At 40.0% G+C, this 23,714-nt stretch overlaps 1 protein-coding gene across 3 annotated transcripts; it reads left to right on the top strand.

Moving 5' to 3' along the window:
- The first annotated feature begins 612 nt into the window (after positions 1-612).
- On the top strand, positions 613-22,168 carry cdc14ab (cell division cycle 14Ab). 3 transcript variants are annotated; one of them, XM_067512981.1, is made up of 15 exons: positions 617-1,036; positions 3,754-3,844; positions 4,400-4,475; positions 6,883-6,975; positions 7,350-7,429; positions 9,307-9,373; positions 9,963-10,025; positions 11,534-11,621; positions 11,781-12,011; positions 12,866-13,004; positions 13,669-13,834; positions 13,925-14,028; positions 14,317-14,493; positions 14,888-15,245; positions 18,152-22,168. In XM_067512981.1, the coding sequence occupies exons 1-15, from the start codon at positions 940-942 to the stop codon at positions 18,179-18,181; spliced, it is 1,860 nt and encodes a 619-aa protein (XP_067369082.1). In that variant the 5' UTR covers positions 617-939; the 3' UTR covers positions 18,182-22,168. The 3 variants fall into 3 exon arrangements, with proteins under 3 accessions (XP_067369083.1, XP_067369081.1, XP_067369082.1); XM_067512982.1 differs by lacking the exon at positions 14,888-15,245 and having other exon boundaries at positions 613-1,036; XM_067512980.1 differs by having other exon boundaries at positions 613-1,036; positions 13,669-14,028.
- The last annotated feature ends 1,546 nt before the right edge of the window (positions 22,169-23,714 follow it).

The raw sequence follows: 23,714 nt of genomic DNA, 5'->3' as shown, positions 1-23,714 counted from the left end.
AGCAAATAGTAAAGGAGTCATCGGTATTTTAAACCTCCATTTTATACTGAAGTTGGATACAATTAGTGAATAATGGACTTCAGATAATTCTGGAGCTACTTGCACTTTACTTGAGTACTTGCATGGAGGAAAAGTAAAATAAAATATAACTGAGAGTTTTAGTTACATTGATGAGTGATCCAAAATGTAATTAATAAATGCTTATGTATTATTATAGATTATTATTATTGTTGAAACCGCCCTTATTCTCTGCATCATTAGTGATGTTTATACAATGATGCATCCAATAATTTAAAGATCGTTGTACATAATGGGTACTTTTAGCATTTTAAGTAATCTGTAAAATCCTGATATTTATGTGCTTTTACTTCAACATATTTTCGAGTGCAGGACGTTCACTTGAGTTTTTTTACACTGATACTTTGCCTCAAGCAGGAGACCAGAGTACTTCTACCAAAGCAAGAGAGAACAGAAAATACACAGCCCAGTCAGAATCGCCTCATTTACCATGTTTCCCAAGCAGACCTGAACGCAGCGCGGTCATATTCGTTTGCTAATTGGCTGCGTTTATTATGAGAGCGGTTTCCGTTGCTGCGGCAACAAGTCTTAAGGAGGGATTTGTTAAATCACACTTCCAGATTCACGGAACGTCGTCAAGATTCGGCTGTGCTAATATGCTAACCCCGGGAACACTTACCGGTGAGAACACGGAGAACTAAAGACAGGAAACGACAGAAAAAGATTCGAGTGCGAGCAAAGATGAGCCACAGTGTCTGATGGCAAACGGAGAAGAAAGTTTTTGACTTTTTAAGCCGTGTCTTTTCACCTGTGCACGAGCTCTGCTGCTTGCCCGCTAACGGCTAATCACGCTATAGCAGTTTTCAAAGTTTCCGAGAAACTGTTTGCGAGCGTGGGGGAGGCGAGGAATTAGTCGGATCCATGACCGGGGAAGGAGTGAGGCACTCCCCCGTCCTGTCTGCCCTGTTCAGTATGACCGAGGACCCGGAGCTGCACGGGGCCGCACAGTTCATCAAAGGTACCGCCAAAAAGAGTTACACGGAGGAGTTATAAAAGAGCTTATAACAAGCAAAAAGTTGGATAAACGAAAAGTCTGTAATTAATGACAGTTCATTTATGAAACAGCTAATCCATAAAACAGGTTATTACATAACTATTACGGGTTATTGCATAGTTCACTTGAATTAACCGTGTTAAACCAGCTTATAAACGTACAAACACCCCGTTCAGCTTTGAATCAGAGTTTTAATATAGAATGAATGAAGGTTGAGTTCTGGGGAAACCGAAGCTTCCTGAAGCACCGAATCAATACAAAGCCGCTGTGGTGAAACTTGTTCAGCGTTTGGAGAATTTGATCCGGTTCCAAATGGCGTATTCTGCTGCTCATTGGTATTACATGGGAATGGGCGAAATACATGATCAAAACGTTCTTTTATTCAATAGAGCATTCTGGAATTAAATCAGTTTTATATAGAAAAAATCCAAGGCTCAAATAGAATTGAAAACTATATTTGATAATTAAACATTTTTGATGGGCGTGTGAGGTAATTGAAGTTGGATTTGGGGTGTTATCCAAGTTATTTTTATACATTTTGTGTTCTTGGAAACATCTTGCTTCTACTTCTACTACTAAAGCTCGAAACTGTGTCGACTCGTCTGCAATGAGCGTAACATCACTAGTTCATAGTGCAAAATGCCATCTGTGATCGATCTAGATTTGAAAAAATGCACTTTGATGCAATTTCTCTCATTGCTGAGTGTGTCGTAAGCACCAGTCCTGGTTTGCATCAGAAGTGGAGAAATGTGCCTTTGTTTACAAGCTAAAGCTGTAACTGAACCTGGCAAAGTGTCGGAAGCTGGATGCTGACATGTTACTGTAATATTACAGTGTTGTGATGACGCAGCATTAGGGTTGAGATTTTAAACTCTATTCCAAATTAAAACCGATTAAAAAGAGGATCCCGCTCTCCTGTGACAAAAACGGAACCTCGGTTCTTCCTATCAAAAGAAAAAAGTCACAACTCCCATCGGCTTTTCTCTGGTTGATGTGGACACAGGGTTTGAAACAGGACACGTGCGGTTATGCAGAAATCCTGTCCACAGGTGTTTTCAGTGCAGCGTCGTCTCCTCATTGTGTTACAGATTTGCTCGCTACTGCCACCTATGGCCTCGGTGCAGGGGCCGGGGGCGTTTGGGGGGGGGGTCCCAGTTAAGTGGCGGTCATAAACACATATGCACCAGAATCAGAAACCTGGAAGAACAATAAAAGAACAGATATATTTGTCATTTAAAATTTCTTTTACCATTGTGGAATGGAAATGGGGAGTCTCTAAGAATTAGTATTGATAAGCAGATTGGAATCAGAATTAATACAATTCAAATGATGCCCAACTCCCTTCTGCTTACTTTTTCTTGTTCCGTTACAAACAACAGTAATGTGAAAGTGACATTCTGGTGTTTGATTTAATGTGGATACTATCAAAACTGTGGGGCATTACAACAAAGTTCTATCGTGTATTAAATATGCATGTTCAGAAAGTCTTCAACAGAAACACAACAGCTAAAATAATTGTAGAAAGGTTGGTACATTCGTATTTGTGTCTGGATGATAAAAACTAAAACTTCAGTAATACAACCACACATATAGTATAAACAGCCACACTAAATATAACGTAGCTAAGATCCTGTGGTGCTTCCAGATACAGGCTGACAAAATGGTAATGGTTAAGCAACGAGGCATAGTTGTGGTGGACAAACAGAAGAAGGAGCTCGTAGTGATAAATGTAGAATTGGCAGCATTGGGAAGAAAGAACAAGAGAAGTTTGAGAAATACCAAGGGCTCAAAGAAGAATAGTTAGAAAAGATGTGGAAAGTACAAGTGGTCCCCATGGTAATTGGAACACTGAAGGCTGTGACCCTATGACTGAGAGAGTAGCTCCAGCAGTTTCACGGAACAGCTTCTGCAGAGTACCCAGAGGAAACCCACGCAAGCACGGCCAGTACATGCAAACCCCACGGAGAAAGGCTGCAGCCGGCATAATTTAAAGAAGGACACAGGAACTTATTAAAGTTTTAGTTTCAGGCTAAAATGTTTTGGGTAAAGATGGTTTAGTAAAAGAAAAGAAGATTGTACGAATCTGAAGTGTTAAGGTTAAGCGGTGGCAGTAATCATTATCAGCTGCACTTTAAACTTGTGTGGACATTGACGTTTCTGGTTCAGATTGAAAGAAATTCACGTGTCACTGAACAGTCACCACCCAGACACAAGTAATAGTAAAGACTCTTCTCCACTCATGCTCAGTGTCTGTCAGTCCGGAGCTTGGATCATTAAAAAACATCAGACACAGTGCTGCACTTGGTGACATGTTCATTCCAAAGCACTTGGTGGTTTAGGTCAATGTGTTGGTCTTTTCAGACATGCTCTGTAACATTGAACTTCTCCAAACTTTTACCCAGAGGACTGTAATGTGTCCAAGTCACATGGCCCAGATATTAGCTGGACTGTATCCTGAGAGCCGTCAGTCAATGAGCATGTGTGTGGATAGATCAGCATGTTGTATGGAGTACTTAAAACCTTTATATTACTGACCTCAGTCTCTTATAAACAGTATTTATAGTATAAGATTACCACTAGTGATTACTACTGGTACTACAGACCGTTTTAGCCCATTGGTGAATAAGCAATATTTAAGAGGCTCAGCTGTTTTCTGTTCTCTGTTTCTCCGTCTCTCTCAGAGCGTCTGTACTTCGCCACGTTACGCAGCAAACCCAAAAGTACGGCCAACACGCACTACTTCTGCACAGATGACGAGTTCATCTACGAAAAGTAAGTTACCGTCATGTCTTTCTCCATGGTTTATCTAGAAAATCTGCATTTATTAATGGTTAGTTACAGGCCTAATGTCTGATCCAAGTCACATTAGTTTGTGCTTTATATATGTTTATTGAATCCTGGGCTCAGCTGTCTACACTTTAACCCCAACACAGTGTTTCTTGCTCCTAAATCTTACTCTATATTCTTTTCTCCCTGATGCCTAAACTAGTTATACATCAGAGTCACAAACTGATAGAGGAAATAATTTAATGTTTCGGGTAGTTTATTCTTTGTAACATTTGAGAAGACCTGGGTGTAAAACAAAGTGCTCCGCACATGGATCAGGTTTATTCTGAAACACTACAGGATAAACATCTTTTTTTCTGATTGAGTTGGTCTCCGTGTAGGTCACAGTTCAGGTTTGTCCTGAGCTGTGATAAAATGTTGAGTCTTTGATAGGACAAAAATATTTTTGGAATCCAGACTTTGTCTCTGTACTGCTCATCATCACTTTCCATTTCAGCACTTAGTAACCTGAGTAATCACTGACTCCCTGTGTGTCTCCAGTTTCTATGCCGACTTTGGTCCTCTGAACCTGGCCATGTTGTACCGATACTGCTGCAAACTCAACAAGAAACTGAAGGTAAGTTTCTGCTGCCGCCTCTCCCCAAACTGGAATGGCCAGAATGCAGTGCAACAGAGCTTTCTTCAGACAGTGGCATGTTTTGAAATAGTACTTAGTGTCTCAGACCATGGACATCTCCACCTGACGTCTGGGTTCACGTTGCTGCTGCAGCGGAAAGTGTCTAAGAGCTGAGTGCGGCATGTGGTGATTAACAGCTGCAAGAACTCATCCTTTACAGTTCATTATTTGGGTTTAGGTCCTGACGTTGGTCGGACTGGGGTCTACATACAGACCCTGGCCTACCTATAGCTCTAGAATGACATGGTCTGTCCGTGGAGCACAGGATAGTTTTACTCCTTGCATGTGGAAATGACGTCTTTGCTGCAGTGTTTTTAATGAATGGGACTGGTTTTTGGTTTTGCCCTCTGGAAAATCTGGATCTAGGAGACAGACACACAGACATCTGACTGCACTGATCAGATTGGGAATCCATACTGCTGAGGCTTCATGCTCTGTTCTGCGCTAAAATCCATCTGTGTTTGTGTTTGATGGTTGACTGACGTTGCCATGGTGACAACATTCCTCTGGTCAACCGTTGTCATGATTCACACCCGGCGTTTAGCCACATAATCAGATTAGTGTTTGTTTTGCACACATCAGTTTGTACCTGTCAAGATAGAAAACTCCTGAGGCACAAAGTTGATGATGATCAGACTCAACTAGTGACAGTAGTCATTGTTAGGAAAACCTGTCGAAAACAAGCTCAGTCTGATGCACCAGTGCTGCAGAAAGTAAAAGTGATGATGTCCAGCTTATGTTTCGAGAGTTGACTCACCTGTTTGATCATTTCAGAGGCTGCAGGTTGTTCTGTGGTCAAACTGTGTGTTTTACCTGTGGGGATGTTCACACACAGAACACGTGGTGGTCTCTTGGTTTGTCCCGTTGTGTAAATAGCAGTTTCCTAATCAGTAGGAGCCCACGTTATGATTGCACAGCTTCCAGGTCCATTAGGTCACACGTTAGACATGTCTGACAGTAAAACCAGAGCTGTTTCTCCCGTGGCTGTATTTAATTTGGATTAAAGTAGAAAGCTTTAACATTATCAAATAAACATGAAACATGTTCCCCCAGTTTGCCCACTGCTGACTGGATTTACTGGTTTATATAAAATAATACACATAACTTTTCTACATGATAAGAGGTGTGTGTTAGTTACTTTCAGTGTTTAATTAAAACGACTCTCGGCTCCATGTGTTAAACACTGGAAAAAAAACCAGCTTAATGCTGCAGAGTTGAAACAAATAATTTATTTCCATAACTTAAAACACCCCCTCCCCCCCAAAAAGAAACTATTATAAAAATAAAAGAAATGGATGAAGCCCAACAATTAGATTCTTGGTTGCCCCTTCCTCAAAGTAAATCCTAATAAAACACCATTGCATAAAACAAGAGTTAAAACAGAGTCATTGTCCATTGTGAATCTGAGTGTCTGAAGGATTATGATCAAATACTGAAGGGTAAAGATACTGAGGCGTGTAGTGAATAAAGAGTGACTTCAGAAGACAAACCTGCTCTGCTGTTCAGTTTAAATTTAGCCTCTCCCAAAACATATAATCACAGCAGGGTGGATGGCATCCACTCAGGCCTTTGTTGTATTTTCATAGAGCGAGAGGATCATCAAGCACTTATTAAAGCTGAGCTACAGTTGATTTAATTTCAACCTTTTAATTCCTTTGATCTCTATTTGACTCGGTACAGATGAGACCTGACACCGCATACAGTCAGACAGACGTCTTTTCAGAATAAAATGTTTTAGTGCTGTAAGGTGATTTTTACATTTCACCACCAGATAGATGTTTGGTGTTACTCTCAGTCCAGGATGAAGATTAGCAGCAACGTACTAATGAGAAAATAAAGACAGACTATGGTTCAGCACTTTGCTGGGAGAAACTGCAGCTCGGCGTTGGTTTAATTTGACCTGTAATTCACCTCGAGCTTTAGGATAGTTTCTCACCTCCTGTCCTGCCCTTTACTTTTTGTTTAACTATCATGAAATTGAAATTATGTTAATTGTTAAATTCTGTATCACTTTCACTGTAATGTCTTTAAATGTTTGCTAATGATCTGCTCAGTTCACACACGTTTTGATGTTTAGCCATTCGGGGACATGAATCTTATTCGTTTTTTTTTTTTTTTTTTTTTTTCACAGAAGAGAGCTGTAAGAACTATCAACAAATGTTGTAATTAAGGGATTTAAATTTTACATTAAGGTCACTTTTTTACATTTTAACTTTGAGACATTTTAAAACAAAGATGAGACAAAGAATCACAAGACTGTAGATGGTGAATTTCCTGTTGATGAATGATCTGGTCCTTTTTAGTTCTAATCATGCTCCTGCTGCATTTTCCTCCTTTTTCTCTGCAGTCATTCACTTTGACCAGAAAACGCATTGTTCACTACACCAACTTTGACCAGAGGAAGAGATCAAATGCTGCCGTGCTCATTGGAGGCTACGCTGTAAGTACAGCTCTTTCTGTGGCAGTGATAACAACAGGTGCATGCGGATTTTACTGGACGTAAAGACAGAAGCTGGAAAATGTCTCCAGGTGTGATTTTATTTGTTAAGTCACTCCAATAAAAAGACAGCAGCATTGGGTCTGGTACTGCATTCAGGTGAGAAGGTTGAATGGTTTGGAGATGATTAAGGATAAGTGATGCTCTGTGTCTGACAGGAGGCTTTTTTACTTGAGAAGACTTCAAATAACACTTGTTCAATAAGTTAATAAATGTGAGCTACATAGTACGTTAATCTGAGTTTCTGATTTCTCCAGACGGTGTGAAAACAACAAAAATAAGCAAAACATCATTTATCTTTTTTCTGTGGGTTTCAGGTGATCTACCTGAAGAAAACTCCAGAAGAAGCGTACAGGGCCCTGATCTCTGGATCCAACGCCTCCTACCTGCCTTTCAGGTCCGTCTGCCGTCCCTGTGCTGCCCTTTAAGAACACAGAAAGCTGAGCTGTGTTTCTTCTGTGGTGTCAGACTTATTGTGATCCATAGTGTGATCTTTAAAAATGTGAGGTGGATTTGAAAATGCGGCGTTAGGCTGTAATTTATAAAGCTGCGCAACGTGTACTGTGCTGATTTTTTTATTTTTATTTACCAAGTTATGCAAACAAACTAAACTAAATTAAACATCAAATTAAATCTAAATTTAATCTCTTAGAAACTTATTGTTGCAGTGTGTATCTAGTGGGATTTCGATGGCTATGAATTTATTACAGCAACAATGAAACCTGAAACAAAAACTTGAACTTTGCAGGCAGTTTAGAGGCAAAACTGGGAATGTGACTGTTGTTTATTCATGCAGGCCTTTAAGATTTCCTCCAAAAGATGCTTCCTATTTAAGGGATGGGGCCAAGAGACACAGTCCTCCCTCTGTATAAATATATTAAAAGTTAATGTGAAGAAAGTACGAGGCTTCCACCTGCTTTATCACAATAAATGGAGCATTAGCGTAAGAGTTTCTCTTTTTTTTTTCTGTTTTGTTTTCTTTCACTGCAGCTCAGCAGGGAATCTCACATTTTACCTTTAGAAGATTCCATCTAACTTGATTAAATTGGAAGCCTCGTATTAGGTTTAGAGACACTTTAAACACATTTATGAACAGAACAAGGATTGTGGATTTTGGGAAGCGAGCTGTTCATTTGTGGAATAAAAGGGAGGAATGGTTACAACACAGTCTGGTTTTTTTTTAGGACAAACCTATAATAAGTTTTAGTGTGTTTACTTTTATAAAAGAATAAAACGTACATCAAATAAATAATTCATACAGAAACAAGTAGTAGGAGCGTTGTTGTGCTGCACCTGCTTGTAGAATCTTTGTGTTGTTGTTAATCTGCTGCAGGAGTCAGTCTACTGAGCTGAGAACAAGTTAGTTTGAAGCTTTGCTTTGTTTTTTTCTGCAACACAGCATGTGTGTAAGACTATGTTTGCGGAGCATAAAGGACTTTTTGTGGCAGAGCAGTTACATAACAGCAGCAATGTGTTATTCAGTAAGCGTGACGATGCTTAAAACGTGAGGCATTCAGGGAACATAGGAAAATTCAGGACTCAGTTGCTTAAGTCAGAAGTAAATACTCCAAATATTTGTATGATAATGAGGAATTCCACCCACAGCCTTGCTGCATCAGCCACCCAGCTGGTAGATGTCTTGCTGCATTGTGGGTAATATAGGCACCAGGTTTGACAAGGAACCGGATCATGTCCTACCAGAGTGGCAAGACTTAAAACTACATCAACATTAGGAGATGTCACACTGGATTTTTTAACTTTATGATTGAAATAAATTCCAGATTGATCTACCCCGACAGTAAACTCTGAGCTCCCAGACAGATTTATTTTAACTTGCTGAGTCTTGCACTCAGAGAATTAAATATAAGATGTGATCTGTGATGAGGACTCTTGTCAGTAATTATCTCAGCTCAGTGAGACTCTGACACTGCTGCACTAATGAAGTTGAAGATTCTGCTGAACAGCATCATCTTTAATAACACACAGCAGAAAATTCATCTTCAGAAAAGTCATCTTCACTTTATGTTGAATTTATAAAACTATTTTTTAATCTACCTGTATAAATGAGATTTGTGTTACTCCTGGCTCTGATGCCTGTGTTGAGTTTAATTTCTATTAAAAGCTCAAGTTTGGGCAGAGTCTAAAACCATTATTGATTTTGAAGCTTCATGTGGCGTGTGGCTATCAGCTGGAGATCAGTACAGTTTATCAGAAGAAGTGTAAACCGATCGTCTTATTGATTGATTGGTTTCAGTGTAGTTTGTCTCTGTGCAGGGATGCTTCCTTTGGAAACTGCACCTACAACCTCACAGTGCTGGACTGTCTGCAGGGCATCGCGAAGGTAAGTTCACTCTGATTTCCTATGACTGACTGAGTGAATGCTGAGTTCACTACAGATATCAGCAATAAACCTAGAATGGGTCAAAGGATAATTTGGGAAATGTTCTTAATTAATCACCATACAGACACTGAAACCAACATTAAGTCTACTCTACTCCTGTTTGCTTAAGTGTCGGTCTGAATCTGGATTTGCATATTTCTCTGTGCCATAGATCTCTATCATTGTCCCAAATCTCTTAGAAGCACATCAGCTAAGTGACATATTTCCACCTTCTAAAACAATTGGTAGTAATATTTTCGTTAAATGTTGCCCCACTTGCTCTGAATCAGCATTTCCTTGTGCTGTTGCCGGTCACCTGCCCTCGACCACTGGTGGAGTTATGGCGATTTACATCGGTTTGGACAGTATTTGTTGTGAAATGATGAAATATGTCATCCAGTGGATTTGTGTGTCTGTCCGAAAAGGTAGAGAGAGACGTAGCTGAAACACATGCAACAAAATGTAACAAAAGTTACATTTGAACTAGTCATAATTGCAGTTAAATGTGTCCGTAAAACTTAAAGTCTCAACTGATGTGTTTGTGGTTCAGGCCCTGCAGCACGGTTTCTTCGACTTTGAGACCTTCGACGTGGACGAGTATGAACACTATGAGGTAAAAACTGACACCAGGACCAATGCTGACCATTAAAGTACTATTTGTACTATTTGTTGGTTAAAGTGTCTCTGAAGCCAGAGCCTGTAGTACTCACGTAATAAAAAAGGAATGAAAGCGATGGTGCTCCAGCTCCACCTTTACAGAAAATCTAAACAGGGTGTTACATTTTACATGATATTTAATCATTTGGGAGACATATTTATGCAAATTAACTCAAGTCAGGAAACACATACCAGGGAGAAATTAGGGCTCCGTGTTCTCCCCAAGGACACCATGACATGTGGCCAGGAGGAACTGGGAATTGAACCCATAACCCATTGGTTCAGTGACAACTGTTGTGCCAGCTGAGCCACAGATGCCACAGACTCTAGAAGACCAGAGTCCGATTCTCAGTGAATCCTTCTTTCAGCTCATTTCCGCAACGGAGGCTGATGAACTTATGTTTGAACCCGGACCTCTAGGATTTCTCTCGGATTCAAATAGCTGCTGAAATCAGACAGCTGATGTTTCAATGGGGCGCAGACTCACTTACTATAGAGTTACTGCATCAGATCTGACTCTGGATCAGCACATAGTCATTGTTAGAGTACAGCGATCAAAGCCAAAGGAACTTTATCAGGACAGTTGAACCAGGATCAGGACTAATCTTTTTCTTCCCAATTATAACACCCATACAAAGTAGAACCAGCAGCAGTCAGTGTTTCCTCTTGAGCCCTGCAGAGCTCCGGAGTCATCAATAATTTAGATTCAGAAAAAAAAGCTTTTGATGCCTGTCATCAGATCGCCTCTACTTTATTCAGTCTCACAAACAAAACCATCAGAGACCGGCGGAACGAGCTCACCCTAACCCCACCAAAATCCTGTAGATACTCAAGGAAGCTATGTGATCGATCAACAAATCCTAAAAAAGACGAAGGAAATCAGCAGAAGTTAGATGTTAGTGAAGACAAGATATTCTAAGAGTTTATTCTGTTAGTTTTTTTTTATTGTTCTAAATACTGTTTATGTCCTGTAAAGAAACTAAAACCAGGACTGTTATTAGTCTGTGTAGCTGTTTGCAGATTTTTTTTTTTTTTTTTAGTTTCTGATCAACATTGCAGCTCTGAGTCAACAATTTAAAGCAGCTTCTGACGTCCTCATTTATTTCAGTCTTTCTTTGAACAGTAACAAAATACAGTCAGTTTAGACTCCACTTCGTAACGTGTCGGTAGCGTTCAGCGCTACAGTTAGACTGCAGCCCCCCCCTCAGGACCATCACTATAACACCTAAACATTGCAGAGGGGTTAGTCAGTGTGCTGAATGACAGGCAGGCATCATAACAAACCATCTTCAGCATGAATCATTGTAACTATACTGTAGTATAAAAAAAGGAGTAAGCTATCAGTCTGAGCATAATACCTCTAGTTCTGAGAGTGTATCCATCCTAAACCCTCTCAATCCTGTGTGACTGTACTGTCCACGTGTTCCTTGGTTTGTGAGTTAAGTCTTTTCTCTATGTTCACAGCGGGTAGAAAACGGAGACCTGAACTGGATCGTCCCGGCAAAGCTGCTGGCCTTCAGTGGACCACATCCTAAAACTACAGTTGAAAACGGTAAATTGAACAGACTACAGGCCTTTGCTACGGCGGCAGATTGTAGCCTCTTTGGTCGTTGTGGTGTTTTAATTACAAATTACCGGTTGTTACGTATAAAGCACACTGGCCTATGCAACTGAAACCTTTAACTCCCACCCCCAACACCCCCCGCCACAGGTTACCCTCTCCATGCCCCCGAGGCTTACTTTCCGTACTTCAGGAAACACAACGTCACCACTGTCGTCCGTCTGAACAAGAAGATCTATGACTCTAAACGTTTCACAGATGCTGGCTTCGACCACTACGACCTCTTCTTCGTCGACGGCAGCACGCCAAGCGACGTTATTACACGCCGCTTCCTGCACATCTGTGAGAGCACCGAGGGAGCCGTGGCTATCCACTGCAAAGGTGAGGACGTCCTGTCAGACAGCGCATCTTTGCAGATCTGCTTTGAGCTGATGCGGGTTGTTTTTAAATGAAAATGTGATGTGTAATGTAATGTAAGTGTATGAATTACAGTCGTGATGTATTTCCTCTGTTATGATAACCCTGGAGCTGGTGGATGTGTTGCTGCATAAATGTCCCTCTAGCTGTGTGTGCGTGTGTGTGTACATTGTGGGGACTTAAATCTGACTAAAGTCACTTGTTGGGACTTGTTTTTCCTTGTGGGGATAAGCTGCCGACTTGATTTAAAACTAAGGTATGTTTGAGGTTTGCTTAGGAGAAGGGTTATGGTTGGACATGTAGTGGATATGACGAGGGTGAAGGAAATATGTACCAAAATTAATTTCCCACAGGTGGACTCCAATCCGGTTGTAGAAACATCTCAAGGATGATCAGTGGAAACTGTGAATACTATGCGTAACAGTACTAATAATACTACTATATAATATGTACATGGTTTTTCTTTTATTATTATTTTTTTATAAATTTGTAAAGATTTCAAACAAACGTCTTTCACGTTGTCATTATAGTGTATTGTATTAAGAATTACAATTTTGAGGAAAATAATGCATTTGATCCATTTCAGAAGAGGCTGTAACATAAAGTGTGGAAAAAGTTAAGCGCTGTGAATATTCTCCGGATGCACTGTTAGTCAATGTAATGTCCCGGACTGTGTGTGTGTGTATCTGTTTAAGTCTTTGTCCAGCAGAGTGCAGACTCTGCTCAGACTTTGACAGCTCTGTCTGCTGCTCTGCTCATTTTCTTTGTGAGTGCACCAGCTTCAGATTCAGATTCTACATAACCTCTGTGTCTGTCAGCTGGTCTTGGCAGGACGGGCACTCTCATTGGCTGTTACCTGATAAGGCATTACCGCTTCACAGCAGGTGAGGCAATCGCCTGGATTAGGATCTGCAGACCAGGCTCTGTGATTGGACCACAGCAGAATTTCCTTCAAGAGTGAGTCCCTCTGATTAGACACGACTTGACGTTTTTGCTTCTTTTACAGCAGACTGTCAGAAAGAATATTTTATGTACAAAATGTGAGAAAAGGTTTCTGGATCGAGTTAAACACTGGTAAAATATCCAAATTCATTAGAGGCTGACTTCACCAATTTTCAAACTGTTTTCTGTAATTTAGACCTGAGAACAATGTTACTGTGTTTTATCTCTGTGAACAATTCCCATAATGTGTTGGCCTGTGTTTATAGCTTCAAGTCTGATCTTTTGGCTTCTGGTCAACACTACACGTGTGAACCACATTATACATATACCACTATTATTTAGCTTCATTAATCCAATTGAATTGACACAATATTGGTAACAGATATTAGTATAACAAAGAGCAGTTCAGCAGCTGCACTGCTGAATCAACACCAGTCCTAATATACGCTGAACATTTACTGCTGGCTTGTTGGATCAGGCTGACTTAGCTTAGCTGGGTGTTCCTAATAAACTGACCAACAACTGTGTTTTCACATGAAAACTGGAGACGAAATAGCAGTATAATGAATTCAGATTGCTGATCTGCTCCGTGGAGACAGAATCACAGTAACAGTGTGATTGTTTGTTGGTACCTGGAATGTAACAGGCCGATGTTACCTGACCCTGTGTGTTCCAACAGGAAGCAGTCTGCACTGTGGCTGCTCAACGACAGTGAGCGTCCCCAGAAAACCAAGGTGGAGGACAGTGTGGTGTCTCACCTCATCACCAATATGGACAGCCTTACCTTGAACACCACCCACAGCAGCAACACATGCAGACTCCCCAGCTCTGAGCGTCTGCACGAGGTCAAACACACATTCAAACAGTCAGTTCCGAAACTTCAGAAACACGCCCGTCACCTTTCTGTCTCATGGTGCATTTGTTTTCTCCATCAGGATGGGCTAACAGATGGTGGCCTGGTTCTGACTCAGGGAGACAAACTGAGAGCTTTAAAGAGCCGCCGCCCTCCCCGCACCACCACCACCATCGGAGCACTCAGGTGACAGAACCATAATTCAAACTCTTACAGAAGCTAAAAAGTGCAGAACTGCAGATCCTTCGAAGGGCAGTGGTGGAAGTACTTAGATCTGAAATGAAGTAACCTCATTACTGTGTAGAAATACTCTGTTGTCATTATTTTATCATGACTGCAGTGGAATCCAGCTCTTTACTTGCCATTATGTCAAGTAGAGATTAAGGCTGTGCCATATTGTATGGACACATTGTCAGTAATTCCTCACCATGATAAAAGTCTGTTGTTCTGACCTGTCTTGGTGTTTTGTTTCAGGGTGGAGGAGATGAAGGTGCACAGCAGATCATCCACGCAGCCACTCAGGTTGTCAATGGGGGGTGGTCAGGGCTCCTCCTCCCCCCTCAAATCCTCCAAGTTCCCAGCATCTTCTGCTTCCGCTGCAGCCAAGAGGATCGGGAGAAGTCAGTCGTCATCGGTGACCAACATCAGGAGGTCAGTGTCACCCCCAACTTCCTTTCCTTGTTCACATCCTCTTCTTCAACAGACTGAGTCTCTTTCACATGGTCACCTTGGTTTAAATGTGTCTTTGTCTCTACTCCTAACACTCAAGGAGTAGAGCCTGACTTTGACCTCTTTTATAAATGAATCAAACTGAGATAAATCAGACTATCAGTTAAACGGATTTAAATTATCGTACGCAAGATTTGATCGAGGTCTTAATCTGACTCACTTTAAGCTGATCTGTTTCCCCATCAGTTTACCAGCACCCATTAGCATGTGATTTATGTAGGATATGTGTTGTCGGTATGCAACATGAGTTGTGTATAAAATGTACTTCATGTCATGTGTAACATGTTGTGTGTAACAAATGTTGTATGTACCTCAGCTCTGCCCTCAGCACCCGATTGGCCAACTCGCTCAGTGATCTGTACGCTGCAGGTGTGGAAGAGAACAGGAAAACCCCCTACTCCTCTATTTCTTCCCCCTCCTCTTCCTCCAATTTCATGTCCTTCCCTCTCTCCCCCTCCTCTCGGCCCTCCCCCCTGGGTCGTTATGGCAATGGGCCTCGCAGTGTTCAGCACGAGGTCAACAACAACAGTGGTTCCTACACCGGCTCCACAGTGGCCTCTGGAGAGAAAAGCTTTGTTCGGCCGGGGCCTCAGGACTTAAGCCCTTACAGGGGTCCTGGGCCACACAACGCCATGAAGGGCTCGTCAGGACGCTACCTGAGCCGCTCCATACCTGTAAGTCCTCTGACACAGCAGCAGCTCAGCCCAGCCCTCTCTGCTCTGACATCACTCTGACATAACTAACAGAGATCATCACTGATCATCACTTTATACAAATTATTCATTAACAGAAAAATAAGATAAACCAGCTGAAGGATTTGAGAATTTCTGTCACTGCTCAGATTTATTTTCCAGATTTCTAACCAATTATATTAAAGGGTCACACTCACACTTTTACTGAAATCCTATACTTCTCTTTCTTGTTGAATCAGACTTCACGAAACACTAACACCCCATCTAAGTTCCAACACAGTTGTTCCAAATTTCCCACACTGTTTTCCTTTACAAAAGGCAGAATAAATCAGGTATTTCAAAAAAAGAAATCAAATAACCTTTTTAAAGATTAATACGAAATTACATTATCTTCTCTAAAATAGTGTTCCAATAATATGTAGCTGAATAGGTGAAGTGCAGAGAAATGAGACTGGGACAAATTAAACCCATGCCACATTTAGGTTCATCTTTATATCCATAATTCAACTTTATTTAAAAAAACAATTTAGGATATTTGTTTTTTGACGTGTCAGGGGGCCTGGTGGATCAGTGGTAGAGGTTGGGATGGGATTGGTTGGATTGCGATGCAGAATGCCGCAGGTTGGAATCCCCACCCACCAGGTGTGGCCCCGCCCATCCACCAAGGGTCCCGAGCCCGGATAAAATGGGAGGGTTGCGTAAGGGAGGGCGTCTGGCGTAAAAAGTCATGCCGAATCAACATGCGGTGGAGCCAATGATCCCTGTCAAAAAAAAACCTGACAATTATTAGTTGACCAATTTTGTCAACACATATGAGTCTAAAACTATAAATAAAAATCAACATTTGAGAACGTAACTATGATGATCATTGCTTTAGTGCAAAGTCGTATTCAGTGACCTGCATCATGTGTGGAGTCACTAACTGTAGCTCCTGATCCGTGAAACCAAAATATTTCTAGTTCAGAATAGTAAGAAGCTTCTTACATTCAATAACTCTCTGTCTTTTACAGCTGACAATACTGTTTTCTAAAAGAAACAAGTTTATGAACTAAATCATCTAAAATACACTGAGAATTAAACAAGAAGTCATTAAAAATGAGTGAGAAACTAGGAAATAAACGACAGCTCTAACACGGTAACTGTATGTAACAAAGATGGAGACGGCGTTAACCATTTTAATCAAAGTATTTATTTAGTCGTTGTCAAGTCTTTGAAGCTTGTGTCTCTGAAATAAACAAAAATGGAATTCTTCTTAAAATTTGGCTAAAACAATTTTTATCAAACGGCTGAAACAAAACCTAAAAGACTGTATCAGGAGTTTTACTGGCAGGTTGAAAGTTGATGTTTTCATTGTTTTCTTGACCTCTCACCTCACGATCTTTTAATTTTCTTTCTGTGGATTGTTCTGAATTTTCCGACTGCTCAGAAAAAAAAAAGATCACATGACCACGCATCAGCGTACTAGAGAGCAACGCTCTATACTGTTATTTTTAAATAAAAAGGCACCTTGTCATTATCACTCTGTCTCTGAATGATATGTTATATGATTCATACGCACTGAAAGTCTGGTGGGAGGTGATTTGTGTTTCAAGTTAACACCACTAACAACATGAAGCTGCTGCTGAGTTAAAGGAACATTAGCTCATACTCTGTGAGACAGAACCCAAGTCTGATGCCAAGAGCTTTAAGACACAGACTGTGTACAGGAATCTAGATTCAGCTTCACTGCTCCACTTCATCATCTGTTTTTCTCTAGATTTAATTTTACAGTGGCAGCTGAACCGAGCATAATTACAGCAATATTAAGACCCAGGATCAGTGGTTATAACATGTTAATCATTGTGGTCACTGTTTCTGATATATTCTATATATGTTGGAGGAGAAACGGGGAGACTCACCTTCAGTGTTTGTGACCTTCAGGCTCCACATCTCACTTTTCTAACTGGCACATTAAATCATCGTATCTGCCAACCATCATACATGTGCATTCTCATCATAAACTGAGCTCTGAGAAGGTTTCTTCCCTCAGCAGATAAATGTGGGAACAGCCTGAAAGAGTTCAACTCTGCCCAGCTCCAACAGACAGATTCGAATTTGAATTTGAATGAACAGCCAATAAGTTGTTCATTTTCAAACAAACGTATTTGCTTTAATTTGCTGCTTTAATTCGAAAGCAACATTTTCTTCATTCTTGCCTGATATAGGATTGAATTCATCTTTATTTCTATAGTGTCAATTCACAACAAAGTCATCTCAAGACACTTTTTTTTTTACTGAGCCATGTTGTATCAATACCTGAAGAATGTGGTTTGACTTTGTGTTGTTGAAATAAACTTAATCTTCCCTAATAAGACTATGATCAGTTATATGGCAGAATTAATCCTAGTTGTAAACCTGCTTTATCTTTAATGGAGCCTTTACAGATCCATCACAAGTTATCAACGCTGAGTGCAATAAATGCCCCTGATATTCAGTGACATGTCTGTGCATGTGTACAGGAGGAAAGAAAAAGCGAGTGAGTGGTGGAGGCTGATATAATGGGCAAAAATAAATATTCAAAAAGTTTAAATATATTTGTTAGTTTTGCAACAAATAAGCAAATGTTATTGTTGACCTCACTCCATCCTTTGTTCTGGCAGATTCAGCTTCTCCCTGATAGCATCTTTTACCCAGTCATGATACTGACTTGTTGCACATTTATTTTTCACCTTTTTTAATCTTATGTTGCCACTGGCCTAACTTTTTTTTTTTTTTTAATGTATTGGTGGCACCAGTTTTAAAATTGGCAAAGCTTTTTAATAAAAAAAACTTTCAAACTTCTCATTATATTTACATTTGACAATTTTTATCATCAAACCTGACGATCAAACCTGTTTTTAATTTTCCAGTCTCTTCAGTCTGAGTACATCCAATACTAAAACTGCAGACCTTACCTGAGGACACATTACCCAGAATCCCTCCTGTGTTGGAGGTTCAAAGGGAAGCTAATAAACCAGCAGGAGTTACTTCTGTCGGGACTGAAGACATGGATTCTCATCCGAGGTGGTAAAAGCTGCTCCCTGTTAATACTGTATGCTAATGAGATGTATGTTAATAATGTGTGTGCTAATGACAAATATGGTAATGTATGTAAATAAGATGTAATCTACACATTTGGTTGAAGAAGAGGAAGATATATTTAGATAAAGACAGATTTTATATTATTTTTGACAAAGGAAAACATTTGTTTTATTGATAATATGGAGGTTTTTTTATAAACTGAAGGATCAGCTGACGACTCGCTATGTTGTCGTGGTTACAGTATTTAGTTCATGTTGCTGATCAGTTAAAAATCATCAGATTTTTACTGTATGTGACTGAGCGTTTTCTCAGTGTCTGAATGAGGGAACAGATTCTTTTATAATCTACAGCAATAATAATAATAATAATGAAAAATAAGGGATCAGAAACAATGTCAGTGACAATCTCAGGGGATGAAACTGCATGTGAGTGTGTGTTTGGCTAAGTGTCGACTCAGCCTTAAATAAGTTGTTGGTCATTGGTCTCATCAGTTCAGTTTGTAAAGTCAAAACAGAAGCATCCACATCCCCCCAAACATTTTAATACGATCAGTTAATTCCAAATTGAGCTATGAAAGACATTATTTAAAGTTCCAGTATGTGTCATATCGTGTATATATATATATATATATATATATACACATATAAAATATCACAATTAAATGTTTTTTCCAATATCATGCAGCCCTAGTCCATGTATCTGTGAGGGTCTGTGTGGCTAAATAGTTGTCACCTGCCATGTGTGAGGGTCCATGTGGACTGACTGCACCAGCACCAGACAAGCAAAGTGAAAGGTAGTTTCATGCAGTGTAGCTTTGTTTTATTGTATTCTTCACTTCTTCATGTTGTTCAGACAGTGACAAAAGAGTTGCCATTCTTCTGCTTTTTCTTCTTCTTCTCCCGTTGCCTTTTCTCCTGCTTGCTGCAAGAAGTTCTCATCTTGTTTTGTAGAGGACGTGTGTGCCATGCACACACACTTGATTGACTGTCGTATGAATAAAAGCACATATGTTGGAGGGAAATATAGAAATCAGGATTTTGCCTTGAGCAGAATGATCAGGATTTTTTGTGGCTGTAAAGAAGTCTGCAGCCTGCAGGGGGCGCTGTCAGGTCTTTAGTCATCAGTGCTGTAAAAGAGTCATCAGCCAAATTCTCAGTTTAGAGGGAATAAAGTGTATCCCGTGCGATTTTTCAGAGATGTGAAGAGTATGTTTCTTTTAATTATTTTACTTTATTTAAGGTACGTTTTTGACCCAAGCAGTGTTTAAATCAGAGCTGGAAACATGTCAGATCTGAGCCTTGACATCTGCTATGTGCTGCCAGACAATTTTCTTGTTTTAATTTGACACCAAAAACTGAAAGGGTTTTATGAGTTTGAAACACCGTGACCTTTGAAAGGTTCTAAAATTAAGGTTCATATTTAGCCAGCAGAATAAATTATATCACGGTTTGAAGTTAAATGTAATTTAATGTTGAGGATTCTTTTGGTAAAGTTGAATTTGACCAAACCCTGTATAAAAAAAATAAAAATAAAAAAAGAAAAGAAATGAGAAAACCACAAACCAAAGGTGCATACAGGAGAATAAATCACCGAATAGGACGACAGTGGTTTGATTTTTATTTGTTCATACTGTGCAAAAGTATCAGTGCAAACAAGATCAAAGAAAATTCTTTTTTTTTTTTTTCCCACATGTTGGTGTCACTTGTGTTGTGGGTCTGTCATTGACAACATGCTACTTCTTCTAGGCTGACGTTTTGTAAAGAAGTTCAAAATGTGTTTATACCCATTTCCAACCTTGTTTCTACTATAATGATGAGTTCACTGTAATAAGTATTTATGAAATTTGTTTGTAGGAATCTGGCAAGTAGTGTGTGAGTAATTATGTCCCAGTTATCTGACATCGTCCGTATAAGAAAGAATGTTTCCGTCCTGAAATGTTTGGTTATTCTCTGGCAGCCTGGTGTCACTTGCACATGATTTAATCAAGGTAAAAGTGACGGATAGACACACGCAATGGTTCTGCACTCTGGCTCTGCTTTATCTCAATAAGCTCCCTGCATTTAAGAAACCTATTCGTGCAGGCTTCATGCAAACTACAAAGACATGGAAAGTGCATATCAGTGTGAGGAAACGCTCATTGTGGCACACGAAAAGAGACTCTCCACCTCAGTCTTTCCGTTGCCCACCCTCTCTCACATACATATGAAGGTGAATCACTGCTCACTTTACTCTTGCACAATTTTAAAAGGTTTATGAAAATATTAACAAGACTATTTTATCAAGGCTTGTCCAGTTATTTCAGTATGTCGAATGATTAAATCAGTTTTCTGTAGAAAGCATGTACAGCAGTTAGCAGGAAGTCTCCAAGAAATTCCGCTGTTATTTCCAACAACCCGATAATGTGACCAGTTATTCTGCAACGGAACACTTTCAGCAAATCTTTCTCTTCTGATCTAAAAAGCCTGAAAGGATGATTATTGCAGTATGTGTCATCCAAAGCGGCTTTATACTGCTGGAAAAAGGCCTTTCACTTCATTAAAGCCATCATCCCAGGTAGAAGTACACAGAACTAAAGCCTCTGTTTTCAGCAGTGCTGTTACACATCCACAGCAAATACATTGTTTAAATCTTGCGTAAATGACTCCAGGCTGCACTACAATCATGGCCACATCCGACTGGTCAGTAAAATCTGGGTTTGCTGATTGTTATGTAGGAGACATCAGAGTGTTGCATCATGACCTCTTTGCAAAATGTTATTATGGAAATGCAGTAAAGAGCAAATAATGTTGTATCACATTTGACGCTGGGATCATTCAGTTTACAACGTGGGAGGATAGAAATGAGATGAAAAAGCATCACATCAGAGGTGTCGTGTTTTCACACCACGCTGCAACATCCAGACAAGAACATGATTTTTCGGAGAAGCCAATTTGTAATTAGTTTAGCTGTCATACTTCACTGTGCTCTTCCAGGGCACTGAATGATGTATTTATTACCTCTATAGCCTAAAAGATGGGCCAGTCATGACAGAACATGATGGTAAATAACACCAGGACTTTGTGTTCAGAATCTTCTGAAGACAAGAAAAAAGTTTGATCTCATTCAACTTGCTAAGATTTTATTTTTATCATTTTTATAATTTCTGAGGTCATGATGCATTTACTGACCAGCAGCATAGAGAAAATGGAGTAAAAGGGAGTTTCTAGGACATCCCGCTCTTTGTTTGAACCTCATATGATTTCTTTGATTATGGTGTTTGCTGCAATGGATTTATGTCTTTAAAGCTAAAACCACAGCTGAAGGTCAACGATAAATGAAGCTGATCAAAAAATAATTCTTCATGTTTGACTCTTCTACCTCCATGGGCTGTTATTTAGTCAAACTGTAAGAAGTGAAAAACATTTCTGTGACATGAAGACATTCATCACATATCCTTTCAAATTAACAGCTCCTGGTACCTAACAGCATCCTGTGTTTTAGCCACAGTGTAGCACAATTTAAGAGTTTAATTAGTAAATGTTTTCTCAGGCTCCAAAGTCACATGATGCCTTAAACACTGTGATGTGTTAATACAGATTAAGAAAACGCTTTTCTTACTCTGTATTAACACGTCACACCCTCTGCTGTGGTGTGTTAATAGAGAATAAGAAAAGCACTTTTATTTTGGAGTTATCCTGGTGAAGAAGAGGTTTAAATCTTTGACTTGTTGCTTAACTCATGAATGTCCTGGTTCTGTGTTCAATTATGTACTGAAGTTTTTTTTTTTTTATTGAGGGAAAAGAGAAATACTAACCTATTTTTTCTTATCTGAGCAATAAGAGATAATAAAATAATTATTCTCCTGACTCTGTAATACATTTTGTTTGTGTGTTGACTACATTGTAGCACGATATAACAAGAGCTGAAGAGTTTTGACAAGTCCCAGTAAAAAACCATGAGACCAAGAAAAGCAAGAAAACCTGGTTGCAGACAAAGATGGCGAACCTCATCCAACATTACGTGATACTAAGCAGAAATGTTTAACCTCAGCAGAAGATGGCTCAGCCATTGTTCAAAGCCCCCGAACCGTTTCAAAAACACTAACCATGACATCGTCTGGCCACCATCTTGTTGACATTCTGTGATCTGTGTCTGCAGCCATATACATCCATTACCTATAGACTAAGGAAATTTTGAGTCAATGGCTTGGAAGGGGTAAAATATCCCCCTGTGAGATGGGACAGGCCTTGAAAACCTATTCGCTATCATAAAAATAAGTGGCGGAATTATCTGAGGAAGCATGGAGATCCCTCTGTAAGTCACGTGCGACGACACAATTCAAAGCAGCTACAAGTTATAAGCAGAAAAAAAAAATGAAATTCCCTTGACCTTGAGACAAATAAGTCAAAGAATCATTTGAGTGAGACGGTTCAGTCCCAATGAGACCCAGTCCAATTACTACACTGAGATAACCCGCAAGACAAATTCAAAACCTGAGAAAAAAAACAATTTAGATTTAAAGTGGTGGACACATTACAGATGCAAATAATAGCAGTAAAAGCTGGGGGGGGGTCCACTCTGGATAGGTCTCCACTCTGTCTCGGCCTCCCATTTTATCGGGCTTGGGACCGGCACCAAGCTCGCCCCTTGATGGCTGGGTGGGGCCAGTACCTGGCGGGGGTGGGATTCGAACCCGTGGAGCAGGAGGAACACAGTAAAGCATCGTAATTCCCTCACGTAAACTCATTCTGTGAAGAGTTTCTTTACTTACTGCTAATACTTCAATAGTGAACGATCTGTTGTAACGACCCTTTAATGCATTAAACACCTGAGTACTTCATCCTCCTCTGAACTTTCCACCTTCACAGATGACAAACAGAAACAAACATGTCGTCATCCAACAGATCGATAGGAGTCGACAGAGTCACTCACTGTAAATGAATTGATTGATCAGAGGTCAGACACTGACACACACAGTCGAACAAAAAGGTTCATATCTGAACCGTTTGTCACAAGTGATGTATAACGGACAAATGTTGAAATTCAACATTAGGATTCGTTCTGACTTCAGTGTGAAGATTGGATCCTATTGTTCCCTTACATGTCTTTTCTGAACTATTTAACAGACACAGACATAGTTGAATAAAAGGATGCTGACCTTCACTTCCTGTGGAGTGAAACCGTTGACTTTGAGCTGCACTAACGCAGAAAATGTTTAAAACACCGCAGAAGGAAGAAACAGCAACTGATCTTTATTCTGGCGGGATTGTGAAACCACGTCCTTTCCAACAGGTTGTTCGCAGGCTGAATTAAGTAGTTTGAGTGAAATAATCATCACTGATTACATCACATTAACATGGAATGTGGCTCGTTTTACTCGAGTATTGTTCTGGTCTGTTACATATGTCTGAC

This window comes from Channa argus, chromosome 8 (genome assembly GCF_033026475.1).
Source record: "Channa argus isolate prfri chromosome 8, Channa argus male v1.0, whole genome shotgun sequence".
NCBI lineage: Eukaryota > Metazoa > Chordata > Actinopteri > Anabantiformes > Channidae > Channa > Channa argus.
The sequence above is the reverse complement of the archived record's forward strand: the minus strand, read 5'-3'. Positions and strand labels throughout refer to the sequence as shown.

Excerpts from the sequence above, each read along its gene's own strand:
- cdc14ab (XM_067512980.1), top strand. The coding sequence starts at position 940 with ATGACCGGGGAAGGAGTGAGGCACTCCCCCGTCCTGTCTGCCCTGTTC. Across the intron at positions 9,374-9,962 it reads GTCTGCAGGGCATCGCGAAG|GCCCTGCAGCACGGTTTCTT; the intron begins GTAAGTTCACTC and ends TTTGTGGTTCAG. Across the intron at positions 14,029-14,316 it reads ACCACCATCGGAGCACTCAG|GGTGGAGGAGATGAAGGTGC; the intron begins GTGACAGAACCA and ends GTTTTGTTTCAG.